Here is a 27,799-nt window from a genome sequence, read left to right on the forward strand (position 1 = left end):
AAACTAATTTAGGCCCTTCCATGTGCACCGCCTAACACTGAAATTCCTTATTTAGGTGATTAATAATAATAGTTTTAAAAATAGTCACAGCAGGTACTTTTACTCATATTTAATGCAGGCAATGAAACCTAAAAATATAACACTTTTATCAATACTGCACACACCCATCCCTTCCCCCCGACCAAACCCCACAGTTTAAAAAAGCTATAGTAACAAAACTAAAGGCTTCAAAAGTGCATTTTGACACAATAATTCCACACATGCCTATGAAAATAATACATCAATCAGGTCACAGAATGCTAGAATGTTCGGGAGCGGGGGCCTAGGCTATTCCTTGAATGTTAAATATATATGCTGACTAGGATTTTTTGACCATATTCTACCATTCTATATCCTGGAATTGCAGGACTTGTTATATAAAGTAGCAAATATTCTACCTTTCAAATTTACAACCATTTCTATACATCTCCATTGAATTTTTATAAAAGGCAGTTGAGTTTGTACAAATTTGGTATAACTAGTGAAATGTGTGTTGTGAAAATTCAGTTCCCCAGATCCAGGAATTCACGGGTGCAGCAGAAAGACTGGGCCTATATTTCCCCAGCACAGATTGCTGCATGAGGATTTAAGTGGGGTAACTTGTGCCGATTTGCATTCATTAACCCAGTGTTCAAACAGTCTTGTCCTCATCCAGTAGCCTTTTTCAAATCCAGTCCAGCTAACCTGTGCATGAAAACCTTTCTGTAAATGGCTTTCTGTTGCTAAATTGGAGGGGGAGGGGGAGAGTTGGAGAGGTAGCATGCATGCACTATGTGCAAATAAATGTAAACCAACCATGTAGAAAAGATGGTGAAAAGAATCCAGTGAAAGTACAATTGTCAGGGGAGCTTTTAACCAGACTATTCCCCACCTCCCACCCCAATTTATGCGCATAGCTAGCGACACCTTTATCTCCTGAGGTTTGTGCTAACTTTTTGCACTATGGATCCAATCGGCTCAACTAGGGTTGTTCCTAGTATATGTGCATGTGAATGGGGAAGTCTGATCTCCAGGCTATGCATTCATGTATGATGGGAGAAAAACCTGGGAGAGTATTGTCTCTGCTTCTTTTTCTTCAATATCTTGGATAAAACAGTTTCTTAAAAAAATAATAATAAGGAGCTGACCACACTCCTATATGTTATAAACACTGGACTGTTAGTTCAAGAATTAGTACCGTTGTTCCATTCACAACCAGTTAGAACATTTCAAGCTATAAACAAAACTGAAGCCTTGTTACTATACTGTACATGGGAATTGTATTATTTTTTTTTACTCAGTAGTCAAACCTGGGCTATGTGTTCCTTATTACACCCTACCCCTGCTTTCAAATGTGAAAATCTGAGACCATTCCTCTCTGCAAAAAGTGTCATGCATTCTATTTTGGGCATCTCCACCAAGCTCTTTTGAGATGCATGTAATGATGTGCTTGATTCTGCTGTGGTGCCTCAGCTTCAGAGTCACTAGGGTTGTTCCTGTTGTCACTCTTCTCAAACAATAACTAACGGCTGTAACCTTGAACTACAGCAAGTGGAGGACAAATTGTATTTACCTGAGAGATCTATTTCACTGGTATGCGTTGGTAAAGAAATGGCTGGCAAAGGAAGGGTTAAAACCATGACACTTCTTCATGAAAGGGTTCAACATGAAGAGAATGCCAATGGAAGATAATCACAGGCATCAGTGAAAGTGGGTGGACAATTTGCCTCACAATGGCCTATTTAGCTCATTTAAATGCATCTCAGCCAAGTCATGGTTCCACTTTGAAGGAATTGTTCTAAGGTTTAACAGCAAACTTAGTTACTGCTTCATACATACAAACTATAAGTCATTCAGTGTTAAAAATACTCTGCTTGGATTGTTGCTTAGGCATCATCCAGCTAAGCATCTGAGTTCCCAAATCACAACCCAATTTATGCCAGAGTACTTGAACTGAAGCTGATTCAATTGTTTTTCTGAAGCCCTGCAAATAACTGCCAGTGTTTTCCAGCAACAATACATCGATCATTTTCTTCTTTCCAAAGCTGTTACTGCTTTAACAGAAGGGTTAAATACCATTGGCTTCAGTGACATAAGAATTGAAGGCTGATGTAGTATAATAAACTAAAACAGAATTCCAACCTCGTTCCTTTGCCTATTTAATATAATACACATAATTATTGTGGGTTAAATCCTTCAGCTCACACACTTTGTTAAGTCTTTGTTTAATTTTAATTGGGGGTGACAATTTTTTTACGAGATTCAGTATTTACTAAATGACTAACGTGGGAACAAAAATATTGTCAAAGACTTTGATCACTAAGGAAGAAAGTCAACTATATATCCAGAAAGGCCAACTAAACTAGAGAAAAATGTAAGGTGGTATCAAATGAGACACAAATAGCAGCCAGAAGGTTTGATCAATCCTGCAAACTAAACTAAACTGCAGCTCAACCAATTGGTAATTGAAATGTAACTATTACTGGGGAATTTTAGATCTTTGCATTAGAGTGAGATGCTTTTGAATATAGGACCATTCCAGAAATACATTTGCTGTCCATGTGAGCAATCCTGATTGCTTCTGGTGTACAACCAGTTATGCAGACAAATACAATGTGTGAACTGGCAGATGATGAATATAGTTGACAATAATTCATGTGATTGCCACAGGTGCAAAAACAAAATAAAATGCCACTACATTTATTAAAATTGTGTGGGATCATCTGGTTTATACATTACATTTGTCTGTGTGAGAGCATACTTAGAGATTGCTTGTGTCTTGTGAACTCTTCCAAATTCTCCTTAACGTGATACTGAGGTGTTTAGAACTTTTAATGTTTCTCTCTACAAAATAGCATAGCACTTTCTTGCCATGTGCTACCAGTGTCTTTAATCCCAACTTCTTCACTTATTTTCTATACTCTAAATACTGTTGGATTTGCCTTTTCTGCAATTCTGATTTTCAGATATCCTTTTTCCTTCTTACATAGCAAAGCCGGCCTTTCCTTCCATTATCTCAGTCTGTCTCCATCTTGTGGCTGTCACTCTAGCAAATGATTGACTGCCAAGTTCACCTTAGGTCAGCGAGTATAATCATATTGTAAATAGCGCATCAGTCTCCCTGGAAGAGGCAAAGTGTCAATAAGAGAAATACGGCTCTTCCCAATCAGACTTCGAATTTTGATCCGGCAGAGGTGAGCAAGTGGCCTTGGTGGCTCTGGAAAAGAGAATATATGGTAGGGTAAGTGAGTGAGTAAGCAAAAAAACAATTTTATGCCGCTTTTGGGGGCCTGAAATAGTCACCAGAGAACGTTATGAATTTTTTTTACAGAAGCAAATGTCTTCACTAATTAGTTTTTGAAGTTTCCAAACTTAAACCCTTCAATAAAAAAATCCCAGGGTGGTTTGCATAGTTTAGTCTCGGGCTCTCACTTCCCCCTGCCTCTTCTGGTGAAGGAGGAGTTTGAAAACTTTAGTTTCTATTTTAGATTACTCGGAATTATTTTAACTAACCTGCTTTGTATTTAATGTCAGCCCAGTCTTCATAACTGTCAATGTGCTCCTTGAGCCTGGAACAAAGTTGCACATTGCCCACATAATCCAGAAGAACATCGATAATAGGCCCAGCCCAACGACTCATCTCCGGAGTTGATACCATTTCACAAAACTGGGGGCAAAAACGAGATATACAAAATTTGTTATTGTAGGACAACAGCAACAGACACCTCCGCCCACCCTTTCCCCAAATCCAAAGTAGACCGCTAGCAGGCAACCTGCAATAGAGGTGGTAGAAGGTCATGAACTTTACAGGGAGAGCTCTGATTTACAACAGATTCACCTGGTTGCCTTACAATCAAGATGCGGGAAAGCAGGTCTACATGTCATACAGAAGGATATCACAGAATCCTTGACCCTATCATTTAAAGTTAGAGGTGGGGAGCATGCATTCTGAATGCTTGCATTTAGCATAAAGCTACAGGGCCTACAGGCAGAGGGCCTTCTCGGCAGTGGCGCCCCCCTGTGGAATGCCCTCCCATCAGATGTCAAGGAGATAAACAACTACCTGACATTCAGAAGACATTTGAAGGCAGCCCTGTTCGGGAAAGTTTTTAATGTTTGATGTTTTGTCACTTTTTTATACAGTATATTCTGTTGGGAGCCACCCAGAGTAGCTGGGGGAACCCAGACAGATGAGTGGGCATAAATAAATAAATTATTATTATTATTATTATTATTATTATTATTATTATTATTATTACCCATTCCTGCATGTAGCAAGCAAGTATACCGGGGAGAAATATTTAACTTGGCCCACTCTCTGATGTGTTTGTTTACATCATGATCAGAGCTTTCAAAACTATGACCACATATATCCTGATGTGGCAAAATCTAGAATTCTACCACCTCAATTTGTGTGCTGTGCAGATCAACTCTAAAATGTGGCCCTTCGTGGGCGGCCTTTGACAGTGGCTGTAAGTTCCTGTATTGTATGTCTGGTCATAGGAAACTCTGAAATGCATAGCCTAAATAGCTTTTTGTTCCCCGTCCTTCACTCCATTCAGGAATGAGGAACTTGTGTCCCTCCACATGTTGTTTGATCCCAACCCACATCAGCCCTAGCCAGCAAGGCCAAAGGGAGCTGTAGTCCACCCACCTGGAATGCCTCAGGTTTCCCCATCCCGGTTTCTGCTGCATAGTGCTGACTCTATGATTTGCCCACATGCATTCATAATGGATTCATAATGGAAAATGCAAGGCTGCAGAAAATCTGAACATTGCAGCTATGCCTGGCACATTGCAGCACCCAACTCCAAACAAACCAGCATCATCATGAGAAAATATTGTTCTAGATATTAAATTCCATACTAACAGAAGCATCTCCCAATAAGATTGCCCTGAAAGCAAAATAAGTATTCTGCAGATGTATGAAGTGTGATTCTGGAAGAAAACAAGAACAAATCGCGCTGCTGCTGCTGCTAACAGCTCTTATTTCACTCTCTGTGAAATAGTTTAAATGCCCTCTAGTGGCGTTCAGATAAATTACTTCTCAAGGTTACATCCTATATATATATATATACAGTGGTACCTCGGGTTAAGAACTTACAGTGGTACCTCAGGTTTAGAGCTTAATTCGTTCTGGAGGTCTGTTCTTAACCTGAAACTGTTCTTAACCTGAGGTACCACTTTAGCTAATGGGGCCTCCTGCCGCCGCTGTGTGATTTCTGTTCTCATCCTGAAGCAAAGTTCTTAATCTGAGGTACTATTTCTGGGTTAGCGGAGTCGGTAACCTGAAGCGTCTGTAACCTGAAGCTTAGTACCACGGTACTAAGAGAGCAAACCCACCCCCCAAATGCCTATTTTACTTAGCCCAAAACAGCAGGATTTATGCACCAGAGGGAAGCATCGGCGAGCTTCGGTAAGCCCCAGTGTTTGGCAGAGGTACAAACAACTTCAGAAAATAGTGTCCTGGAAGAGGGCATGGCTAGTTGGTTGGAACTCTGAACAGTAATATTCCACGCTGCAACATTTTGCTGCAGGCCCCACTTCTAAGACAGGCAACGTCTGATTTGGGTGTGTCCGAATGATGCACAATTGCACACCTGCAGATGGTGCCAAACCTGGAAGTAGCCCCAAAGTCACAAAAATGTCACAAAAAGGGATGGGGCGGGCAGGGTGGAGTGGGCTGGGCTTACATGCTCTCCACCAATGCGCGCAGGGGTCTGGAACAGGACCTCCACACAAAACGAGGGTTGCCTGTATGCTATTAACATTACCCATTTCTCATTCATTCATTCATTCATTCATTCATTGAATTTGTATGCTGCCCTTCTTCCTGAAGGAGTCGAGGGCAGCAAACCGTCCACATTTTTTAAAGAAAGAAAAATATATCTAAAACAGTTAAAACTTTATAAAAACAGTTCCAATTCAAAACATTATTTCAGCCACTGATCTCAGATTTCCCCCTGAACTTCAGCTACCAAATGCCTAGGTAAGCAGGAATAGTTTCCGCTTCCACCTCCCTGGGCATGTGATTATTTCAAGATGTTTTGGTCTTAGAAATTTCTTTATACTGCTTGGGACCTCACTTATCTCCATCGTAATCCTGTGAAGTTGGTAAGATTATTATTATTTATTAAATTCATTATACAGTGGTACCTCGGTTTAAGTACATAATTCGTTCCGGAGGTCTGTTCTTAACCTGAAACTGTTCTTAACCTGAAGCACCACTTTAGCTAATGGGGTCTCCTGCTGCCGCTGCGCTGCTGCTGCACGATTTCTATTCTCATCCTGAAGCAAAGTTCTTAACCCGAAGCACTATTTCTGGGTTAGCGGAGTCTGTAACCTGAAGCGTATGTAACCTGAGGTACCACTGTACCGCCCTTCATCCAGACATCACAGGGTGGGTTACAACATAAAAGCACAAAATGCACAAGATGGACAGATGTTGCATTCATTAAACAGAATTTCTTATGCAATAGGAAATATTGGTGGCTGACTCGAGAAATATATATATGAGCTATCTAATATGAGCCCATAAGAAGTTTCAAAAACATCTGACATCCAGTAGTTTGGGAGTTTTATCAAGTATCATTAACCTTTCTATGTTGCCTTTTTTCCATAGGATTATGCTGTTCAGCCAATTACTCAGCTAGCTCTCTGCTGTATTGTTACCCAGACTGGTAATGGTTCTCTCGAATTTCAGAATGAGGCATTTCCCAGACCAACTTTACATACTTCAAACCAGCCTTCCCCATTCTGCTGCCCTCCATATGTTTTGGACTACAATTCCCATCATCCCTAACCATTACCCATGCAGGCTGGCGCTAATGGGAACTATAGTCCCAAACATGCAGAGGGCACTGGGTTGAAGAAGGCTGCTTTAGAATGAAAAAGCTGGTGACTGGACCTAAGGAAAGGCCATAACCACAGCTCCTCCAAATGTCACAGAAAATACGAGCTAGTAAGGGTAGACTCACCTGTACAATGCTCTGCTCTTTATTCACCTGGGGATCATTATACCGGTCTCTCTTAGCTTCAATGGGAGGATGTGGGCCACACCCATACTGACATTTAAAGCAAGAGATGGCATCGCAGCCTTGATCCATCAGAAATTTCAGCAGAGCAAGATACTTCATTGAGAACATGATGGTAGCAGGGAAGGTCGTTGGATGGGAAGCGACGTAGGCATCAATATTGGCTCCATAGTCAATAAGCAGCTTTATCATCTTCAAGCAGCCATGGCGGATGGAGATGAGCAGGGGGTTGATGAGGTCGACGTTGGGATTGGCCCCAGCCTCAAGCAGCAGCTGAGCAGCTTCAACGTTGTTGTTAAAAACAGAGAAGTAGAGGACAGTGGTGCGCCTGTCCTCGTAGAGCCGCGAGCGCTCAGGAGAGAGAGTGAAGTTCACGTCAAAGCCAGCCTCAACCAGCTCTTCCAAGACATCGTCGCGGTTGCATTCAGCTGCCAAATGCAGAGGGCTGATGCCACTGCGTTTGGTTCTAGTGCGGCTGGTGACCGGGAGCAGCATTTTCACAATCCTAGCAGAAATGAATCAAGGGCCAGACGTGAGCTTAAGCTTGCTTTTCCAGCAAAGTTATTGCTTCTATAGCAGTATCTGGCTGTCCTGTTACGATAGGCGCTGCAGGCATATATAACAGCAGTGAAATCATCTTCCCTCAGATTGCTTAAGATTTATTAAGGCAAGGGGAGAGAGGGGGGTCCACAGCACCTGAGGAATGATCTTGAATGCTAAGGCTGGGTACGGGTGGTGTTTTTCCTTAGCCTTGAATACAAGGCTAAAATACATGTGGATAAAAGCAACCAAAAGCCCAAAACTGTACAATGAAAAATTCTTATCATGCTCATCCAACACCACAACCGTAAGGACAAGTATTTATCTGTGCCACTGAAAGATTAACACCACAGCAGAGGCCAACTTAACTACCAAAGGCCTGGGTAAATAAGCAATGACAGCCTGGTCCTTTAAAGATCAACAGTGGAGGTCTACACGAGGTGCATTTCCAAGAGGAGATCGCTGCGCAAATCAGGGCTACCACCGAAAAGGCCTGTTCTTGTGTAGCCAAACTCCATACCAACCTCGGATAACTTTACTGAATAAAACTAAGCTGTTCCATCCCAGCTTGCAACTCCCCTTTCTTCTGTTTTCAGTCCTTATATCCCGTGCTGTTCTTAAAGTGGCACTCTTTCTAAATGAGATCTATAAACTATATTGATATAGGCTGCCGTAGTGAATGGTTTCCCCCTGATATTTTTCCTTACATTGCATGAGCATCGTCATTGGTTTTTATGGGGTGAGGCATGTAATTTCACAATGTGGACTGAAACAGGTAAGCACCCAGTGCTCAAGAGTGGGATGGGCAGACAGGCAGCATGAGTGGTTCTATCAGAAACATTATTGAGCAAATCCATTTGAGACAGGCCTATGGCATGAAGAAGTTCAACATGTACAAGTAGGGGAAAGGTCTAGGCAACAGCTGGAACAGGAACACTAGGGGGAAAGTCTTCGGAACAACAGCTACCAGCCTGCCTTGCATTATCCATGCTCTCGAGACATTATGCCCTCATCAGAAGAAAATAATCAAAGCCACAGGAGGAAATTCATGTGCAGATCATTTCTCAAAGCAGAAAGGCTGACCTCACCCAGCAGTGATGCTCCCTGGAAGGCGGGAAGCCTGGGTGCTGTTTAGCTGGCAAACATCCACCACTAACAAATGCTTTGTAATAGCCATAATAGCTGAAAAGTCACACACAGTGCCGAAATGAGAGTTTGCCAAGCACTAGCATTAGTCATCCTGGATTCTACTGGGATTTATTAACATTTAAGGATTGAAATTATTCTGCTGCTCAAGCAAGCTTCTTAGAGCTGAGTTAAAGAGGAACTGCAGGCTTTTTTCCCCAGTTAGGGACAGATACCTTTTTGGACATAAAGAAGCATAACCTTTATGGGTATTAAAGAACCTAGTCAAATGCATCTCTGAAACAGAGCAAGCCATGTTCTTCTGGATGTAAATCTAAACTAAATTATGGCAGGCAACTAGATGGGGTAGGATGGAAGGGTCAACTTCAAAGAACCTTCAGATTACCACCAATACGTATCCCCCTGGTTTGTGAAGAAAGGTGCTTGTAAGGGGAGGTTGTTTTAATTAGTTGCTCCTTGTGCTGCTGTGGTGCAATTATTTAAAGGAATGATCTAGTTCAGGGATGGGGAACCTGTGACTCTCCAGATGTTGTTGGACTCCATCTCCCATTTACCTTTGCCAGCATGGCCAGTGGTTAGAGATGATGGGAGCTGAGGTCCAGCAACATCTGGACTTCATCCCTTGATCTGAAAGGAAATTCATGCAACTCTAAGAATAACAAGAGTATTACACCAACAAAGTCTAAGGAGAATCATTCCAGCATGACTGTCACTGCTATGTAAAGAATATACATAAGTTGCTTCTCAGTTGCTGGATGTTGGAGAGACAGATGGTTCAGTACATATCTTAAAAGCCAACGCTATGCAAAAGCTTGGCCTACGGTATAGGTCAACCCCTTCCCCAAGACTTGCAGTGGATAATTATAAAATTAGAAAGCTAATCTATAGCCCTGAATAATGCCAAAAGAAAATACAGTTTAAAAGGCATTTGTCAAGTAGACTATGCAAACACATCTTCCTCTGTAAACAGGCATGGCACTAGAAGTTGCAAACTTACATTCTCTTATTCAGGACTAATTCATACAGCTCTTCTCCCAAACGAGATTGCACTGTGCGTATGGTTCCTAAATCAGGGTTATCTGACTCATCCTTACAAACCATGGCTTGGCATGAATTTAGCAGTGGCAATTTGTGCTTGTGAGGAAGTGCTATTCAGGCAATCGATTCAGCACTGCACAACACCAGCACAGAGTGATCATGTGAATAATCCCTTAGGAATTCCTAGTTATCATGACTGCCCGTCTGCTCCTTTTTAGTGTGATCCTGCTGTCAGATTTGCTTTTTAATATTCTTCTTCTCTCCCAGCTACATTGATAGGTTCATCACACTGTTCATCAGGTCCCACTCTTCTGAGTCTCATACTGCTAATAAAGAACGTAATAAATACTATATCTATTAATACTATATCTAGAAAGGATTAAATTCCAACCACTTCACAACTACAAATATTCATGATTGTATGGGTTAAAGAATATGTGCCTAAGGTCATGGATTTGACAAGATACAGTTTCACATTAGCCTTCCAAACAGGGTGAGAGCATTAAGTACAATAAACAAACGTCAAGCAACAAGAGTTAAAAAAAATAGAAACGATCCCCTTGGCTTTTTTCATATTATGGAGGCTTCGTGTCCTGGCAGTGAGTCTGAATGCAGAATTCCTGCAGAATTATGTATTAAATCCACATGCTTACAAAGAGAGGTCACTGTGAAGAGTGTTGTTATTCAGAATACCAAAGGGATTAAAATGACTGGCCATGCGGGGGCAAAGTTTGCCACTTGGATAAATATTTTGTCCAAGCAGCTAAAGATGGGAAGCTCTTTAATACTTTCACCTCGAAACCTTTTAACAAGTGCTTGATCCTTAACTATTCAGAAACATTGGGTCTTCAACCTAATTCTGATTTCATGTATCAATGCAGTTTTACATTGACAGAGCTTTGCAAACTAAAATAATCTACTTTTATTTGGGCAGAGCAGAGTCCAATAACTTACTTGCAACGATTATGTTTGGTTATTACATTTCAACCAGCATCTCAACCACACATCAACCTGTGTGATTTTAGCAAGTGAAGTCTATGGATCTATTTATTTTGGATCATACATGACAGATAGCCACCCAACCTCTAGTTAAAACTTTCCATGGCAGCTTAGAAATATTTCAAACAAACAAACAAATAAAATAATAACCCCTCCAATAACAGAGGATAAACTTTGCATTAGATGTGAGATTACTGGAAAGAAGATGATGGCAGAGAAAATGCCTTCTTAGAAGACAACATGTCCCCAGTGCAAACTGAGACTATTCTAAACAGAACATCTTGTTTTGGATCTTGTCTGTAATACATTCATTGCTACCCCAATCCCCATAGTAACTGTGGATTCATATACACAAACTTATATGGTGTTGTTTTTTTTTTTTTTAAAGAACCCCTGTTAACCTTTATGCAGAAATGCTCAAATCTGTCAACAACCCTCAGGAATAAAGTAACTTACTCATAATAGCCTCTTTTGGAGGCCACGTGAATAGGCAAGAGGCCATTCTTGTTGGTTTTGTTAGCATCAGCTCCTTGGGACAAGAGAAACTCCACAATCTCCTCATGTCCATTTTTACAAGCTTCAAAAAGGGCAGACGCTTTGTCACTGGCCTGGGTATTGATGTCAGCACCTGCAAATGAAAGAAATATAAAGCAAGTCTCACTTTCGGAACATCTGGAAATCAACAGCATACGTCTCTATGCAGTGCCGGATTTATGTATAAGCTAAACAAGCTATAGCTTAGGGCCCCACTCTCTTGGGGCCCCAAAAAAATTTAAAGGAAAAAACACCTGGATGTACATTTCCAAAATATAAAATAAAAAAAATGTATCTCACTATTAATATACTTCTTCTTAATTGTATTTCAGTTCATCAATTACTTTGATAAAATACATATTTTGTTAGATACCTATTAGGTCAATAAATTACCATATAGCCGATATTCAACAAAAAAACCAGTGACAATTTGTTGTTGACAAATGACAGCTGAACATATAAAGGGCCCCCCTTACCTTCAGTCGCTTAGGGCCCCATCAAACCTAAATCCGGCCCTGTCTCTATGCCTGAAATTTAGGTAACAAAAGAGGGCCTTAAGACATGTATATGCCAATGAAGTGGCACAAACCACATAAGTGCTGGGTTTTCAACACACACAGGATTCTTGTATTCAGGCATCATGCTTATCGCAATGAAGGTTGCAATGACATGCCCTTGCCAAGACATGCCCTTTGGAGGAGGGGGCCCTGACACAATGAATTTAGCAGCCATTATGATCAGGGCTTCATATCTTCATCAGAAGTAGGTTTGTATTGGTGTGCATTCTAAAACAAACTAGCAATTAGAGAAAAGAGTCTTGGTCATTTCCCCTTACGTACTTATAAAAATGAATGGGAATTCAAACAAATGAGATCTGAATGGGGCGGCAGGGGGGTGACATTTGGTTCGTATTAGCTTCAGTTGTTTCTGTTGGGATGAAAAATGGAAACTGTCTGGGACAGCCTGTCCAGGTCAGAGAAAGATTACAGGGAGAAAAAGCAGTGAAAAATATACAGTGGTTTTTATAAAAGCATGAGTTTTTGTACTATTTCTCTGAAATTTGTCAGGTCAGATCCTTTTAGCTACATCTCCTATCCGAAGCAATGGGCAGCTTAAAGGATGTGTGCCCTTTTAAATTAAGCATCAACCCCTTTCCCCACCTGTCTGAAATGTGGCAATTTGAATGAATAGTAGAATTCCTGAAGAGGATATGTTATTTGGATGAAAAGCACCAGTGTCTTTCTTGCAACAAAAGACTCACTAGGTTTTGCCTTGAAATCAATTGTGGAATCATGAATGGAAATAATTCAGAGTAACCTGAATTAGTTATGAAAACAAATGAAAAGCAAATGAATGAATAGCAGAACAAATGGAACTTCTGAGAACAAAATACAGTGGAGTAATTAAAAGTTTAAAAACTTGCACACCTTCTACAAATTACTGGATCTATACCTTCACACTCAGTGTAAAATGAGACTGGATGTACCCACTGCTTCCCTTTGCTACACAATTTCCCTCTCTGTTATGTGTATTAGATGAATACACAGAAATCGAATAAGCCATTCTATAATGCCTATTCAGACATATGTGTCTCTGACTTCAGTAGGGCTTACTCCTTGGGCTGCCATAAGTCAGGAATTTCCTGGACATATCTGGGAAGTGTTGATTCTTTGGTGAATTTCAAAAAGAAAAATAGCTCCAAAACTTTGGCCGAAAAAAAGAGAGACAAAAGCTCAACAACTGTTGTGTCTGCATTTTCACTTTTTAGAAATATGGCAACTCTACTTACTCCTAGGTAAGTGTTTGCGGAATTTCAACCTTAGTCCCTTCCTAGGAAATTCTGTTGTGCCAGAATTCTATTTGCTTGATTACAAAAAATATCCACACTTAGTTTGGGAGTAAGCTCCCCTGAACAGGGTGAGCTTTGCTTCCAAACAGACATGTGTAGAAATTGGTTGCACAAGTGTCTGCCGAAGAAAAACTTGCTCCTTTGTGGCAAAGTCTTTCCATTGCATTTGAAGCTTTAATGTACTTACAACTGTAACTAGCAACACAACTGCAAAGCCCACCATGGGGATACAACTAAATGAGGGAGAGAAACAGAATCTTTATTTTATGACAAGCACTGTGCATTGTACAGATGCAATAAAGTTATTATAGGGGTTCTCAGAGGGGCTTTAAAAGCTTGGAATAGTAGTGCAGTTTTATTGTATATTCTTGTTCCGATTATTATTTTTTGTTCATAATTGACCATGGGAAATGAAAACCAAGCTCAGACACTCTTCAATTTCCCCTTGACCTTTCAGATACTGAACTTGCGATTCGTCAATGACAACGTTCAGTCCCATGTGCTCCAACTGCCCCTCTTTACCAGGGACAACCCCCTCATTGTTGTCCCTGTCTCTGGTAAAGCACTGTTTTTATTCTGACCCCCTTTTTTTGCCTCTTGGAGAAATGCTAAGTCTCTGTAAGATACATCTGAGAGGAGGACAAGTAGGACCTGAAACAAAAGTTGGCCATGCATTTTCATATACAGTGGTGCCTCGCAAGACGAAATTATTTTTTTCTGCGAGTTTTTTCGTTCTACGAGTTTTTTCGTCTTGTGAAGCACCGCTGTGTATTGACGGTTTCCCATAGGAATGCATTGGTGGCTTAAAAAAAAAGGCGCAAGACCATAGGGAAATCCGTCTTGCGAAGCAACTCAGAAAACGGAAAACTCTTTCGTCTTGCGAGTTTTTCGTCTTCCGAGGCATTCGTCTTGCGAGGTACCACTGTACGTAGAGTCCTCCTGTTCAGGGTCCCTGCCAGCCAGCAAGCCATGGATAAATACTGTACTATACTACACTACACTACACTACACTACACTACACTACACTACACTACACTACACTACACTACAAGCTCTAAGGAGCTTAAGTAAAGCACCACACAAAGAGTTTTTCATTTTTCTTTGCCAACAGACACTAAACATTCCATGGTTAATGAGTATAATAAATCCCAATTTGTTGTTTTATCCCTTTAAGGCTTAAAATAAATTCCTGTACTTCTGTATCCTCAGAGGTTGGACTAGAATTTGGAGATCAAGGTTCAATCACCTCAGAATCTCCCACTTGAAATCTGGAAAAGGTTCTGCCTTCTTTGTACTATAGTTTATGAAAGTGTGGGAAACCAATGCACAATAAGCTACCTCCGACAAGAACTTGTAGAAATTAGAATTTCTGTCTTCCTTTGCAAGACTGCCGTATAGGATGAATAAAAAGCAAATCCAAAATTATGAACTGGCCACTGAAAAACCCAACACACAAAATCAATAGATGGTTTTGCATATCTCAGCCACTGCACATGAAATGCTCCTGCTTCTGCAATACTGCTTACCGCACTTGGCAAGGTATCGCAAGGCTTCTAAGTGGCCACTCTCAGCTGCCACGAAAAAGGAAGTGAGCCCGTAGGAATTTGTGCTTTCGACCTTGGCACCTCCTTTGACCAAAAGGTCTATTATTTCCAAGTCATTCCGAGCCACAGCTTCGTGGAGGGCAGTCCACCCCCGATTGCAGCGATGGTTTGCGTCAGCATTGTACTCCAATAGCACCTGTACAGCTTCGGCATTTCTGCGTTCACAGGCTGTGGTGACAAAGAAGAAAAAAAAGTTTAGGTTTCCGTATCTGAGCCTCAAAAACAAGTTTCATTTCAGACAATTTCACCAAGACGTTGCTCATTGTCCAAGAAAGGCCTCGTTTTATCCCACGTATATTTTCTCCTGCATTTTTAAAATGAATTCATAGATTTCTGTTTGCTTTTTGGGGTACAAGAGGATTGTTTTCCAAATGTTTCCCCCCACAAACATGCAAAATAAACATTCAAGATTGTGGCATTGCTTCAGATACTCACACAGAAACAAGTCCTTATTTATCTGTTTATAAAAAAATATGTACACACCACTTTCAGCCCCTCCCAAAGTGATGAACTTGCAACTCTGATGAATATCCATATATCAAGGATATAAAATGACTCCCTCTCCCATTGATTTCGTTATCTCAAATCTCTGTTGTATAGAGTTTCCCTATCTTCTTTCCTGCTCTGAAAATGGCAGCAGCCTACTAACCACATGGCAGGGATGGTATATTTAGCTTCTTCCTCATCACAAGGCAATTTCAGGGAAGGGTACAATTAAAACACAGAAAGGATAAAGCAAATTACAATAATAAAAAAGATTAACAAAGCAGCAACCAGTAGAATAGCAACCATAACAAACCCAGACAAGGCACAAATACCTTGCAAAAGTCTGAGCAAACAAATAGAGAGGCTAAATTAAAAAATATGTTTGAACACTGAATATGTGAATTTATGTCTAAAGTCAATGGTGAGAACAAACACCATTATATGTACTGCTGGATAAGTGTTTAATGGTTCTTGTATTTGTAAAAATAAAAATAAAAAATGTTGAAAAAAAGAGAATAGCTCATATAACTGGATCAAGTTAATCAGTTTTGTTGACTTAATTGAGCTAAATAATTTTAATTGAATTTTGAATAAATGTACAATTAATTGTTACTGTTTAGAATTTTGTTGTGTTATTATCTTCCCTAGCGTGTCGTGCAAACCACTATTCTGAATAATAATAGTTTATTATATTATTATAATTTATTATTGTTATTATAATATTACTACTACTACTAACTAATGCTTTTTATAAGGTTGGGGACACTAGGGATGAGTTTATGCCACCAAGTGGGAAGAGGCCCAAAACCTTTGGGAACCACTGAACAACTTAGACTTTGGGCCTGATCCAGCTGGACTCCTTTTATCTTCTTATTTCAAGAGCAGCTTGAAATAAGAGCATTGCCACCCCGGCCAGATATGCCCACCAGCACCCACTAACAGAGGAGAAGAATCCCCAGGGGACACTTTGCCCAGTGCCTTCTCAAACCTGGAACCAGCCCTGATTTCTGAACTAGCGCGGGCTGGGGTAGCAGTTGTGGGCAGTGGCCCAGGCCCAGGTTTTTTATGGAGCTGTCACATGCCTGTGGACACTGCAACAGCATGAAGTCATATGACGTCACAACGTTGTGCACGACACGCTGGGCACCCACAGTTGGGGGTCCAAGTTGGTGCCCCTGGCACACACTGTTTCCAACTAGAAAAGTAGTCTACTCATGGGCACTCAAGATCTATGAGAATCAAGCAGCTTACCTTTATAAAGTGGGGTCTCCCTAGCTTTGTTTGCAATATCAGGTTCTGCTCCAGCCTGCAGCAATAAACGCACACACTCAAGATGCCCTCTGTTTGTTGCTAAGTAGAGCGCCGTTTCCTCCTGAAGCGTACGCTGATCAAGTAACCCAGGATAAGCTATGGAGAAAGCGTTGATCCGTATTTAGTGAGGCGTGTAATGTACATGAACAATCCTCACATCAGACACTGTGCTCAATAGTGTCAAACTTTTATGTGATAGCTAACCACCCACATACAACTTGCAAGTCTCATTCTTTCGTCAGGGTTAAAAAAATTCTTGCTCCAATTGTGCTAGAAGACATTTTCAGAGTAAGTTTAGGAAGTCTGATCGCCTGAGTTCACCACCCTCTCCTGCCATTGTTATCGGCGACGTTTTTGGTACATTTAAGTGAGATCACAGTATTCCCATTAAAAGCCACCACAAGAGCTTATTGCCATGCAAACTGGGGCGGGGCAGGAAGTGTTTAGAGGACATGCAGAAAGAAACCTTCAGCGCTTGCCAAGAGAACTCTCCATAAAACAGCTACCAGGATGTTTAATTTGGGTAACATGCGCTTCCGCTTGCTATGTGTGATCCACTGGGATGGGGGTGAGGGGCAGAAGATATGGTGAAAATGCTATTTATGATCAATACATTAGCCTTTAACATTTTTTTGGGGGGGTGTATAATAATGAAATTCCCTGAATGTACAAAAATAGGCTGAATAAGCAAGCTTGCATCTTTCAGGGAGTGATATGACTCAATGGGTTACTCTCTACCCTGTGATGGTTTTGTGGTTTGATCTGATCAGTTCTTTTTTTCCTGATACTTGCATTTATACAGGAGCTTCAAACAGCGCTCTTGTCCATAGTAAGCAGCCTCGTGGAGGGGCAACCATCCATCTTTGTTAGGCTGTGCAAGGTTTTTCCCCGACTGCATCATTTTAAGAAGTGCGTTTTCATCTCCTCTCTGGATTGCTGACACCACAGGATCCAGCACTCTTTTAAAACAAAGTTGAAAACTTGTCACTTTTTGCAGGATTGCTTCTGACATTTGCAATGGCATGGCAGCACTATCCATGCCCTGGCTGTGAAACCATCCACTATGGTGGTTGAACTTATGGGGCTGTTCCCCCACCCCCTTGAAGTCACTCGTATTTTATGTGGCTGAATAAACTACACAGAGGCCCAAACAAACTCTCCCACCCACCTGCAAGCCAGCAAACACAGAGGGCTATATATTCCAAAAGCAACTGAGAACAGATCCCTGTGTCCCTATTTTCAGGCTCTTTAGTGCATTGGCTCTCCCATTTTGCACACTGAAGGCACGCATGGCAACACAGCTAAAAATAATCGCAGTCAGCTTTGTTTACTATTTTGACATGGGAACTGGTTGATCTAACTAAATCGCTAGACAAGGATCCTGTTTCCGCTGAGTCAGTCACTCCAGTGCAACGGAGAGAGTCCTAAAAGATAGGGTTAGAAAGGGACGCTTTCAAGATCAGCAGGCCTCCGGGGTGGGTGGAAGAGGTGGGAGGGAGAAGGGCAGGCAGGGAGAGGGAATGGGGAAAGTCAGTCCTTTTTCCCTCGGCCAGTTATGCAAACTCCTTAGAAGACGTAAAATGATGCTACAATTGTCACCGCACGCCTCCCCCCCCAACCCCTTCCAGCTGTCTAGTCAAGCCAAGCACACGACAACAAATGTAGCCTAATAATCAAAAAAAGTACAGGAAAGAAGGTAAGGAGGACTTACTCCGGTTGGGGTGTTTTGAACAGGCTGCCATCGTACCTCCGTCTGACCCCTGAACTGGCCGCTTGATTCTGTGCTGATCGCCTGGAGTGATGACGGCACGAATGAAATAATGAAAAATACTCCGAATAAGAAAAGCAGGTCATGTCTCGGGTTGCTTAGCGGTGGGCCTGGGGGCTGAGAAAGCCACTGAAGGAGCAGTATCCAGTGGACCTGCAGCCCCCTCTGGGTCTTTAAACAAAGGCAGGCTTGTTCTGGCTCAGCTGCTCTCTCGGTTCTGGATTATTTTTGGCCTTCAGAGGATCAAAGTGTCAGGGGATTCAAATGACCATATAAGACAACAGGGGAGATGAATCCCTCCATCACCACACAACAGGCAGAGAAAGGGTTTGAGGGCCTTCTTCGCTTCAGGGAGAAGGATGGCTGGATAGTTTTTGTTGTGAAACAGCTGTGGGAATGAAAGCTTTGCAAGAAACTTTCAGATCAAGACCAGGAAGAGATCGCTGGGGTTGCCAGGTCCAAACAAGATGGCCTGCTATATCTTTCAGAATTGCAGAATTACATTGAAGACAGAATTTCACCAGATGCGTAAGTGTGTGAAGTGAGCTTCATGGGTGAGTGGGGATTTGAACCCTAGACTCCACTCTAACCACTACCCCACACCAGCTGTGACCATTGTACCACGCTGTGGCAGATTTCCTATCACAGATCTACAGTGAAGGGAGAGGTTGCGCTTGGTGGAGCTCTGTTTTAAAAGCCTTTTTAAAAAGTGGTTTTCGTTTCCAATCATATAAAAGGCAGGGCATAATCAACAAAGGAACAGGAATATTAAAATATAACTTGATAAAATTTGAAACAGTGGGAGGCACTAGTTAGCCTTTTCCTAGGTCATTAGATAAAAACATCAGACAAGAGAAAAGATGAAAGAGAGTTTGTGCCCTCCTCCAAAAACTTGTAATACATGATCTTAATACGGTCTGATGAAGTCTTTCCTTTAAGAAGGAGGGGTAAATGCATATTGCTTTGAATTTATTAGATCTTAGCATGACATTGATCTCTATCAGCATAATATATTATGAATATATCAAGCACTTTCTAAGCCATATGCAACTCAAGAATGGACTTGCTTTGAACTTTGCAAATCTGGAAAACAGAGTACCCCCCACAACTGCTCAAATGACTTTGCTACACTTTCCTGGGTCATGCTGCTCCTAATTTTGCAACTGCCAAGTTAGCTAATTTTAAAATAATCGTGTTTACTGTGGTCAGTGGGGATTTCCCCGAAGGGTGATTTCATACATCCATGCAATTGCTACTATGAGCCAGTCATCTGACCCAGTTTGTAAACTAACACGATGAAGTAACACATAAACATAAAGTATTGCACAAGAAAAACTAAAGTGCCCTATTTATTCTGATGATCACTAGGATGGCTCAAGTCAGCAAGAGATATGTTTTGTTTTAAAAAAAGTTCAAGAGTTGGGTCAAATATACTTTTTGGCAGTGGAAACAGACATATGTAACAGTTTTAAGCAGCACTGGCATAAGGATGTTCAGACACACATGGAAAAAAACTATTCTCAAATGTGACATCTTCTGTTAGATCTCACCCAAAGTTTAATTGAGAGGACAGGACTAGGTCCAAAAGTTAGTTTCACTAATTTCATCTTAACCAATAGCTGCTGTTGTATGCTCATTGCACACATGTAAGTTCTAGTTGCACTTTTGTTTTACTCTGTAATGCTAAGATGAATAAGTTCTACTGTCTGAAGGGTCATATTGCATACAGTGGTACCTCAGGTTACATACGCTTCAGTTTACATATGCTTCATGTTACAGACGCCGCTAACCCAGAAATAGTGCTTCAGGTTAAGAACTTTGCTTCAGGATGAGAACAGAAATCGTGCTCCAGCGGTGCGGCGGCAGCAGGAGGCCCCATTAGCTAAAGTGGTGCTTCAGGTTAAGAACAGCTTCAGGTTAAATACGGACCTCCGGAACGAATTAAGTACTTAACCTGAGGTACCACTGTACTTCTAAGCTCCAACCAAACCATCTCAGGCTGCAATTTGTCTATTCCATTCTGAAGGAAAAGCAGCTGTGGGAGCTTCAATCTGGATCATGCTTGAAAGTGTGATCCAGACTGCAGGTTCATGCACTGCTTTTCCTTGAAAATAAAGTGGCACTCTAAAGGCACACTTTTTTTAAAAAAAATGTGTTTAATGTAATGTGGTTTAGTCCTGTGTATTCAGTCAAATTTTTTTTTACCAGAAGATTCAAATAGCAATTTGAGGGCTTGGCAGATAATCAATATTTCGCTCAGCTCCAAAATCTGACATTTAAAACACCACCAACACATTTCTGCCCTTCTCTTCCTCCAAGGATTTCAGACAAATATATCCTGCTGCATCAGGAAAATGCTCCATCTAGTCTAGCATCCTATTTTCAATGACCCACCAGGTGCCCTCAAGTAGGAGATGAGCAGAAGAGCTCTCTCCCCTCCTGTGGTTTCCAGCAACTGATATTCAGAAGCATCATTGCTTCCAACCATGGAGGCAGAATAAAACCATTGTAGTTCATAGCCATTAATAGCATTATCCTCCATAAATTTATCTAATGCTCTTTCAAGGCCATCTAAGTCGGTGGCCATCACTTCTTCTTGCAGGAGCAAATTCCAGAGTTTAACTAGGTACCTTGTGAAATATTTTCTTTTGCCCGTTCTGAATTTTCCAGTATGCAGCTTCACTGGATATGTCCCTGAGTCCTCGTGTTTTGCAAGAGAGAGAAAACCTGTTTCCCTGCCAACTTTCTCCAGATGCATCATTGTATAAACTTCCATGGTGTCCCCTGTTACTCCCCTTTCCTCATAGGGGGCTTGCTCCACCCCTTGATAATTTTGGTTCTCATTTTCTGGAACTTTCCCAACTATAGAATGTGCTATCTGGGGATATTGTGAGGTGTCTTTCTGGACTATCTCCAGCCCGGTTCCTAGTCAGGGCAGGGCTTGCGTAGCCTCAGAGCGGCAACCGTATCAGGCAACAGAGCCAGAGTTGACATCTAACCTTCCTATAACAGAGTAATCACAGAAGCACTAACACAAATGTTTAGGACTGGGGTGCAGGACATGCAGTGAATTTACAGTAGGAAGAGGTGGGGTGTTTTGTGTTTGCTTTCTTTCCTTGCTTCTTTACCTTTGCCAAGGGTAAAGGTAGAAATTCTGGCAGTAAGGGTCGTTGTGGGTCGGCGTGGTTGTCTTCTGTGTAGCTGTTTGCTCTGCAGGGTCTTCCGTCAGGCTTTGCTGGATGGCCAACTCAATGAGCTCATCTTCACTCATACTGCTATAGAGGCTGTAGTCCTCATGTCCTAGAGCTCCCGTCTGCGAATTCCTGGCCACCGTGACTTGTGTCGCCATCTTCCCTGTTAAGTCGGAAAGAGACAGCTCCAGACACCTGGAATACACAGAAATGAGACTTAGGCTGTGTCCAGATGGGGGTGGCAAACAGGCCATGAGGACCTGATATTCCTGTGCGCATGACTGACAGGAGATTGGTCGCACACTGTCTCTCTCCCCCCCCCCCCAGTCGTGGTTGTCCATTGAAGCTCCACCACTTGACACCCACACCAGTGGGTGGAGCTTCACAAAATGTTTCTGAGCTGCATGATGCTGTTGCTTTGTCCCACCCTTCTGCCACTCCTCCCTTTCCTTTTAAAAAAACCTAATTAATTAATTAATTAATTAATTTTACGGTTTTCCTTTTTGTACATTTCAATAATTTTATAATCATTTTTACATTTCAGAACTTGACTTCCTTCCCCCCCTCTTTCTGCAGTTCCTTAAATTTATTTTTAGTATTTTCTGCATATCCAAATTAACTTAATTTACTCATTTATTCATCTACTTTAAATATAAACGTATAAAACTGCAGGTTATTACAATAAACCTGCCAATGTTCTTATCTGTTTACAATTTATTTGTAAATATTCAATAAACCATTTCCATTCTTTTATTAAAAGTTTGATATCTTGATTTTGTTATTTTTCCGGTGTGTTTTGCCATTTCTGCATATTCCACAAGTTTTTGTATCCATTCTTCTTTTGCTGGGACTTCTTTCCATTTTGGGGCAAGTAACATTCTTGCTACTGTAGTCTCATACATGAATAAATTTCTATATAGTTTGGGTAGTACTGTCCCTATAATTCCCTCTCATTTTCCATTCCGGGCACCCATGCAGGTACAATAAGTTTGCAAGAGCATAAGAGCAAAGGTTATAAAAATTGTCCACAAGGGAGGAAATGGAGGGTTGTGCTGGCTGCTTTCCTTCAACGTAACCCCACTTTCCACACACACACGGAAGTCTGTTCATATATAAATTGGGGTTGGAGAGGTGACGCCTTATAGAATCACATTGTAGAGTTGGAAGGGACCCTATGGGTCATCTAGCTCAACCCCCTGCAATGCAGAAATATGCAGCTGTCCCATGTGGGGATCGAACCTGCAACCTTGGCGTTATGAGTATACCACACTCTGACCAACTGAGCTTTGATAAAGCAGCCTTTCAAGGAGCAACTCTCCTTCGTCTTCACTCACAAAGCTTTGCCATTTTGCGCAAATTTCTCTCTGCCCTCACTTCTAGGAGCAAAATAAAACTGAGGGTGAGGTAGGACTTTTTTTAATCACAGAAAGCTGATTATTCCCAGTAGTTGGTGTTAAGTTTCAGGCCACTACATTCTTTTTTGCAAAACCAAAAAGAGACTCTTGCTAGAGTTGTCACGTACCAGCTCTCCCCTCCTACCTCCCAGGTCCTCCTTTCCTGAGTTGTGTCACCCTTTAAAAATACTCCATTAGAGATCAGGTTGCAACTTGACATTTGCCAAGTATTTCATATGACACATAAAGGAAAATAAACAGCTCACAGGAGGTCACTGTGTGAGGAGGAGCATTGCAGGGAAGAACATTTCCTTCAGGAGGGCACTGCGTGAATCACAGTGGGTGTTTGTGACAGTACTAAGACAATTGTCTGAATATGCTGGAAGAGGGTTCAAAGTCCTGTACATACACACACACACACACAATGGCAGCCATTTTGTTTTCTAAGCTTCTGAGGTCAATATACTGACTGTTCACAATGAGGTAAAGCTGAACTCTCGCTGAATTTTTAAGTCAACTCCCGTTGCCTGAGGTGCTGTCCAAATTTCACCCTCTCTGCTCTTAGCATATAAGCCAGGCTTCCTCAACCTCGGCCCTCCAGATGTTTTTGGCCTACAACTCCCATGATCCCTAGCTAGCAGGATCAGTCATCAGGGATGATGGGAACTGTAGTCTCAAAACATCTGGAGGGCTGAAGTTGAGGAAGCCTGATATAAGCCAGCTAACCAGTTTGATACAAACTGGCACACAGACAGAAAGAAGCGATTGCTAGGAACAGTTCCACCATGGAGCTGCCAGATCCCAGGAGGCTCTTACCTTCCACCTGACGGCCATTTCACACATTACCCCGAGGGAAACCTGAGTATACCCAAGAGAGAGCTGCTGCCGTCATGGTTCCCCTTTGGAGTATATGCGTATGGCACACGCGTCTGCCACATTAGACACGGCATTTTCATCTAAAGATGTACTGTAGCGTGTAAGGCAACCCCAAGGCAGACATTGGTGTAACAACTTCAGGGAAGTTTGCCAGAGCTGCATTTTCACACTTGCATTTGCCTATCTTTGAACACATATCTAGACTTCCCCGATCCCATGTCTTGCTGTGGTACAGCAGAGAGAGGAATCAGTCACATTATTGGGATTCGCTTCCTCAACGCAGCAACCTGCCTCACGGCCACATGCTAAGTGCAAAGCCTTACTGCTGCTTCTATCAGCTGTAGGGTTGTCATGTGTCCGGGATTTCCCGGAAATGTTTGGGGGGACAGCACCCCCATCCGGGAGGATTTTTGCATTTTGGATTAAATATCCGGGTTATGGGTTTTATTTTATTATTATTATTTTAATGTTTTTGGTTTTTAAAATATTTTTTGTGGGGAACGCGCGTGCTCAGAAGGCGCTGTGCCCCAGAACAGAAAACACATATCGGGTAGCCTGGAGCAGCCTGCCGGGGGTCGTGCTAGGTCTGGTGTTGTTCCCGGCCGCCACCAGGCCTTGCACAGCTTTCCCAGGGCCATGTTAGGCCTCGTGGTGCTCCTGGCGGTCACCAGGCCTTGCAGGGCTTTCCCAGGGCTACTCAGCCTCCTATAATGAGCAGGAGTAAGACAACAAAAGTAAGAGAGGGGAGGGAAGACGTGGGGAGCAGGTGGACGAGGAAGGGATTAGCGGCAGGGAGTGGGTGAGCGAAGGAGATGCGAGATGGCAGGGTGCCCCAATATTAGGGGGGGGGGCAGTTTGATAGCCAGAATATGGCAACCCTAATCCGGTGATCTATATCAGATTCCCCCAACCTGGTGCCCTCAGGTAGTTTTGGATGCTCCTCATCCCTGACCATTGTCCAGGCTTGCTGGGGCTAATGGGGGTTGTAGTCCAAAACATCTAGAGGGCACCGGGTTGGGGAAGTCTGATCTAAATGTGATGACAAGAGCCCAACATTAACAAAACAAAAATACAGCTGTGTCATTCTGTGAAAAAGGAACCTGGGAACTGAAATGGAGAAGTCCTTCAGTGAATGGTTTCCCCCCTAACTGAACTCGCAGGAACCTGAGGACAAAGGAGTCAGGGCCAGACTCTTGACCTTTCTTGATCTGCAGAAGGGCTAAGGGTATCCTGCCCATTAAATCAGATTTCAAATCGGCTTTTAACTAGGTTATTGGCAGAATCCCTCTTTTTAGCGTTAGCCCACATCAGAGAGGTCTCCCGGTGGCTACTGGTGACTACAGCCCTTTTTGATATTCTCCAGGCCACATGCTCAATTACATGGGAAGAGAGGCTGGATTATAGCTACTAGCCATGCCCTTTATCAGCATGTGGCTGCTGGTCCTTCCTATGTACAATGGTACCTCGGGTTAAGTACTTAATTCGTTCCGGAGGTCCGTTCTTAACCTGAAGCACCACTTTAGCTAATGGGGCCTCCTGCTGCTGCCATGCTGCCGGAGCACGATTTCTGTTCTCATCCTGAAGCAAAGTTCTTAACCCGAGGTAATATTTCTGAGTCTGTAACCTGAAGCATATGCAACCTGAAGCGTATGTAACCCGAGGTACCACTGTACATCAAGTGGAATGTGAGAAGGGTCTCTCCACATGAGCAGCTGTAGACATGTAAGGCTCAGGAAACCTGGGTTCTGATTAGTAGTACAAAGCCTACATCAGCCTTCATCAACCTGGTGCTCTCTTGGACTGCAACTCACATCAGCTCCAGGCAGCATGGGGAATGGTCAAGGGTGACCAACAGTCCAGTAATCATCTTCGGATCATGGGTGCTCCAATGTATTGCATGGACACACACACACAGAGCTACCACAACTAGAATGTCTTCTGTGTCCACATACCCTCCAATACGTAGCGTCTCAAAACCAGGACGCATGTCTTCCTGTCTGTACATGAGTCACTTGACCCATGAGTGATAATGGAGCCCCCAAGACACACTTTGGAGGGGGCGTGTTCTCATGGCATCCAAAAACATGTGTCTTGGGATGTCACACAAGATTGTGGCCCTGCAAAAAGTGCTTTTCGGGGTGAGATCTCGGTGCAAAATCTCACGAGAACACCATGCCCAAAATAGCCACCGTGCGCTCATGGGGGGGGGGATATGATGGCCTTTTCTTCTGGTATGCTTGCAGGGTATGTGTTCATTTCACCCAAAGGATTAAATGTGCAAATATATTTACAATAATGAAATGCACACACATTCCTTTCAGAGGCAGGGGGTGCAGATTGGCCACCTTTAAATTCTGCCTCCTTGCCCTGTTGTTGTTGTTGTTTAAATGTTTTCCTTGGTTTAGCTCACCAGCTGCTTTTGTACAGTGGGAATCTTCTGGTTTGTTGACCACAATTGCCTGTTGCAAGATCTGTATATTTCCAGCCACCCGAATCCTAAACACGTAAGATGGAACTTGCGGACCTTGAGACTTAATATTTTTAGATCAGCTACATAGGATGTAGGTCAGGCAAATATATTTTTGCCACAACGATTACTGCAGTCTGCTAAAGCACAGGGAACCAAGTTTCCAGATGATGAAACATTTCTGAGTAAATGGATCCCGCCAGCCCCCAGCTGTCTAGATACATCAAACTGTTTATGAAGTTGCCTTGGCACATCTTGGATGCCAACAACAACACTTCCATGCAATCGGTCCGCTCACCCACCCCCATATCTGTTATACTTTAGTCCTTACCATAAGTACCTGGATCTGGCCAGTCAGCCAACTAGCCCACCATCCTATTCTAACAGTTGCCAACCACATGCTTATATGGGAACCCACAAGCAAGACGTGAGCAAAGAAGCACTCATTCCTCCTGCAGTTTCCAGCAACTGGTATTCAGGAGCATAATGCCTCCAACTGTGAAGAGCAAAGCCGTGATCGCTAACAGCCATTGAAAGTCTTTTCCTCCATGACTTTGTCTAATCCAAAATTGATAGCCATCACTGCCTCCTGTGGAAGCAAGTTCCGTCATTTAACTATGTGCTGCAGAAAGAAGTGCTTTTTTAAATCTGTCCTGAATCTCCCAACATTCAACATTCATACCACTTGCAATCCATCATCACAATTGTTGTATCTTGCCATAGCCATGGAAATAACAGAAACAATCTGGTTGAAAGAAACAGTAACTTAAGATGGCTTTAGCATTTCCCTGTAGGGTCTGTTGAAAGATCAGGCACTACAGACATCCAGATTCCTCTTCTAATATCAATCACCTCTGCATATAATATTTCAGAAGTAAAGACATCAAAACATTCCTTTTGAATGGATGCATATGCTATGGTAGAGGAGTGATAAATTACATATTTACATTTTAGTGAACCACTTAGGATGCAAAGTAAATTCTGTTTAAAAAGTCCTTTGTCTTCCAAGATTTCGTATGTGTAAGTCATTTCCCATAGTTAACTTAATGCATTCCTACATTTGGAGAAAGGAACGGTTATGCACATTGTAAGCAAATTACAGGTTCTGCACCCAACCAATGCATTCAAAGCATGCGTAACTGCATTACCTTATAGCTGCTGTAGCTAACAAAGTTTACCCCGAAGTGATTTTCCTTGGTGAACTCTTAATTCAGAAAATCCCCTTTCGGGTGCATCTCTCTTCCGTCTCTGTGTGTTGATAAACTGCAGAGCAGCTCTGAACTCTCTCCCTCTTTGAAGTGCGGAGTTTATTTCTGGATCACCCCATGATCGACGATTACAAGCCAAAATATAAGTTGCTCTGAATCTCAGATTTCCTGTGTGAAGTCTGTGGCAAAGTGACTTGTTCCCCTCTCAAGTTTTCTCCCTGCAGCATTATAATCTGTAGAACTTCGCTTTCTGCAACATCCCTTTCCGAAATGACATAAGCCTGACCTTTTTGTTACATCATTATTTATTTATTGCCCTGTACAAGTAAACCATAT

At 42.2% G+C, this 27,799-nt stretch overlaps 1 protein-coding gene across 3 annotated transcripts; it reads right to left on the reverse strand.

Annotated features, from left to right (window-relative positions):
• Window positions 1-72: 72 nt before the first annotated feature.
• On the reverse strand, window positions 73-27,746 carry ASB2 (ankyrin repeat and SOCS box containing 2). 3 transcript variants are annotated; one of them, XM_083436646.1, is made up of 10 exons: window positions 27,404-27,746; window positions 21,456-21,713; window positions 18,271-18,351; window positions 17,352-17,518; window positions 16,500-16,655; window positions 14,685-14,930; window positions 11,232-11,403; window positions 6,996-7,557; window positions 3,532-3,685; window positions 73-3,235 (listed from the first exon to the last, which is right to left on the reverse strand). In XM_083436646.1, exons 2-10 carry the CDS (start codon window positions 21,674-21,676, stop codon window positions 3,099-3,101), a joined length of 1,896 nt encoding a protein of 631 aa, XP_083292772.1. In that variant the 5' UTR covers window positions 21,677-21,713; window positions 27,404-27,746; the 3' UTR covers window positions 73-3,098. The 3 variants fall into 3 exon arrangements, with proteins under 3 accessions (XP_083292772.1, XP_083292773.1, XP_083292774.1); XM_083436647.1 differs by having other exon boundaries at window positions 18,271-20,062; window positions 20,451-21,713; window positions 27,404-27,671; XM_083436648.1 differs by having other exon boundaries at window positions 18,271-20,062; window positions 20,299-21,713; window positions 27,404-27,671.
• Between the last annotated feature and the right edge of the window lie 53 nt (window positions 27,747-27,799).

The sequence above is a fragment of the Podarcis tiliguerta genome (genome assembly GCF_965153285.1).
Source record: "Podarcis tiliguerta genome assembly, chromosome: 1".
Lineage (NCBI taxonomy): Eukaryota > Metazoa > Chordata > Lepidosauria > Squamata > Lacertidae > Podarcis > Podarcis tiliguerta.

Excerpts from the sequence above, each read along its gene's own strand:
- ASB2 (XM_083436646.1), bottom strand. The coding sequence starts at position 21,676 with ATGGCGACACAAGTCACGGTGGCCAGGAATTCGCAGACGGGAGCTCTA. Across the intron at positions 11,404-14,684 it reads GCGATACCTTGCCAAGTGCG|GTGCTGACATCAATACCCAG; the intron begins GTAAGCAGTATT and ends TTTCATTTGCAG. Across the intron at positions 3,686-6,995 it reads AAGAGCAGAGCATTGTACAG|TTTTGTGAAATGGTATCAAC; the intron begins GTGAGTCTACCC and ends TTTTGCCCCCAG.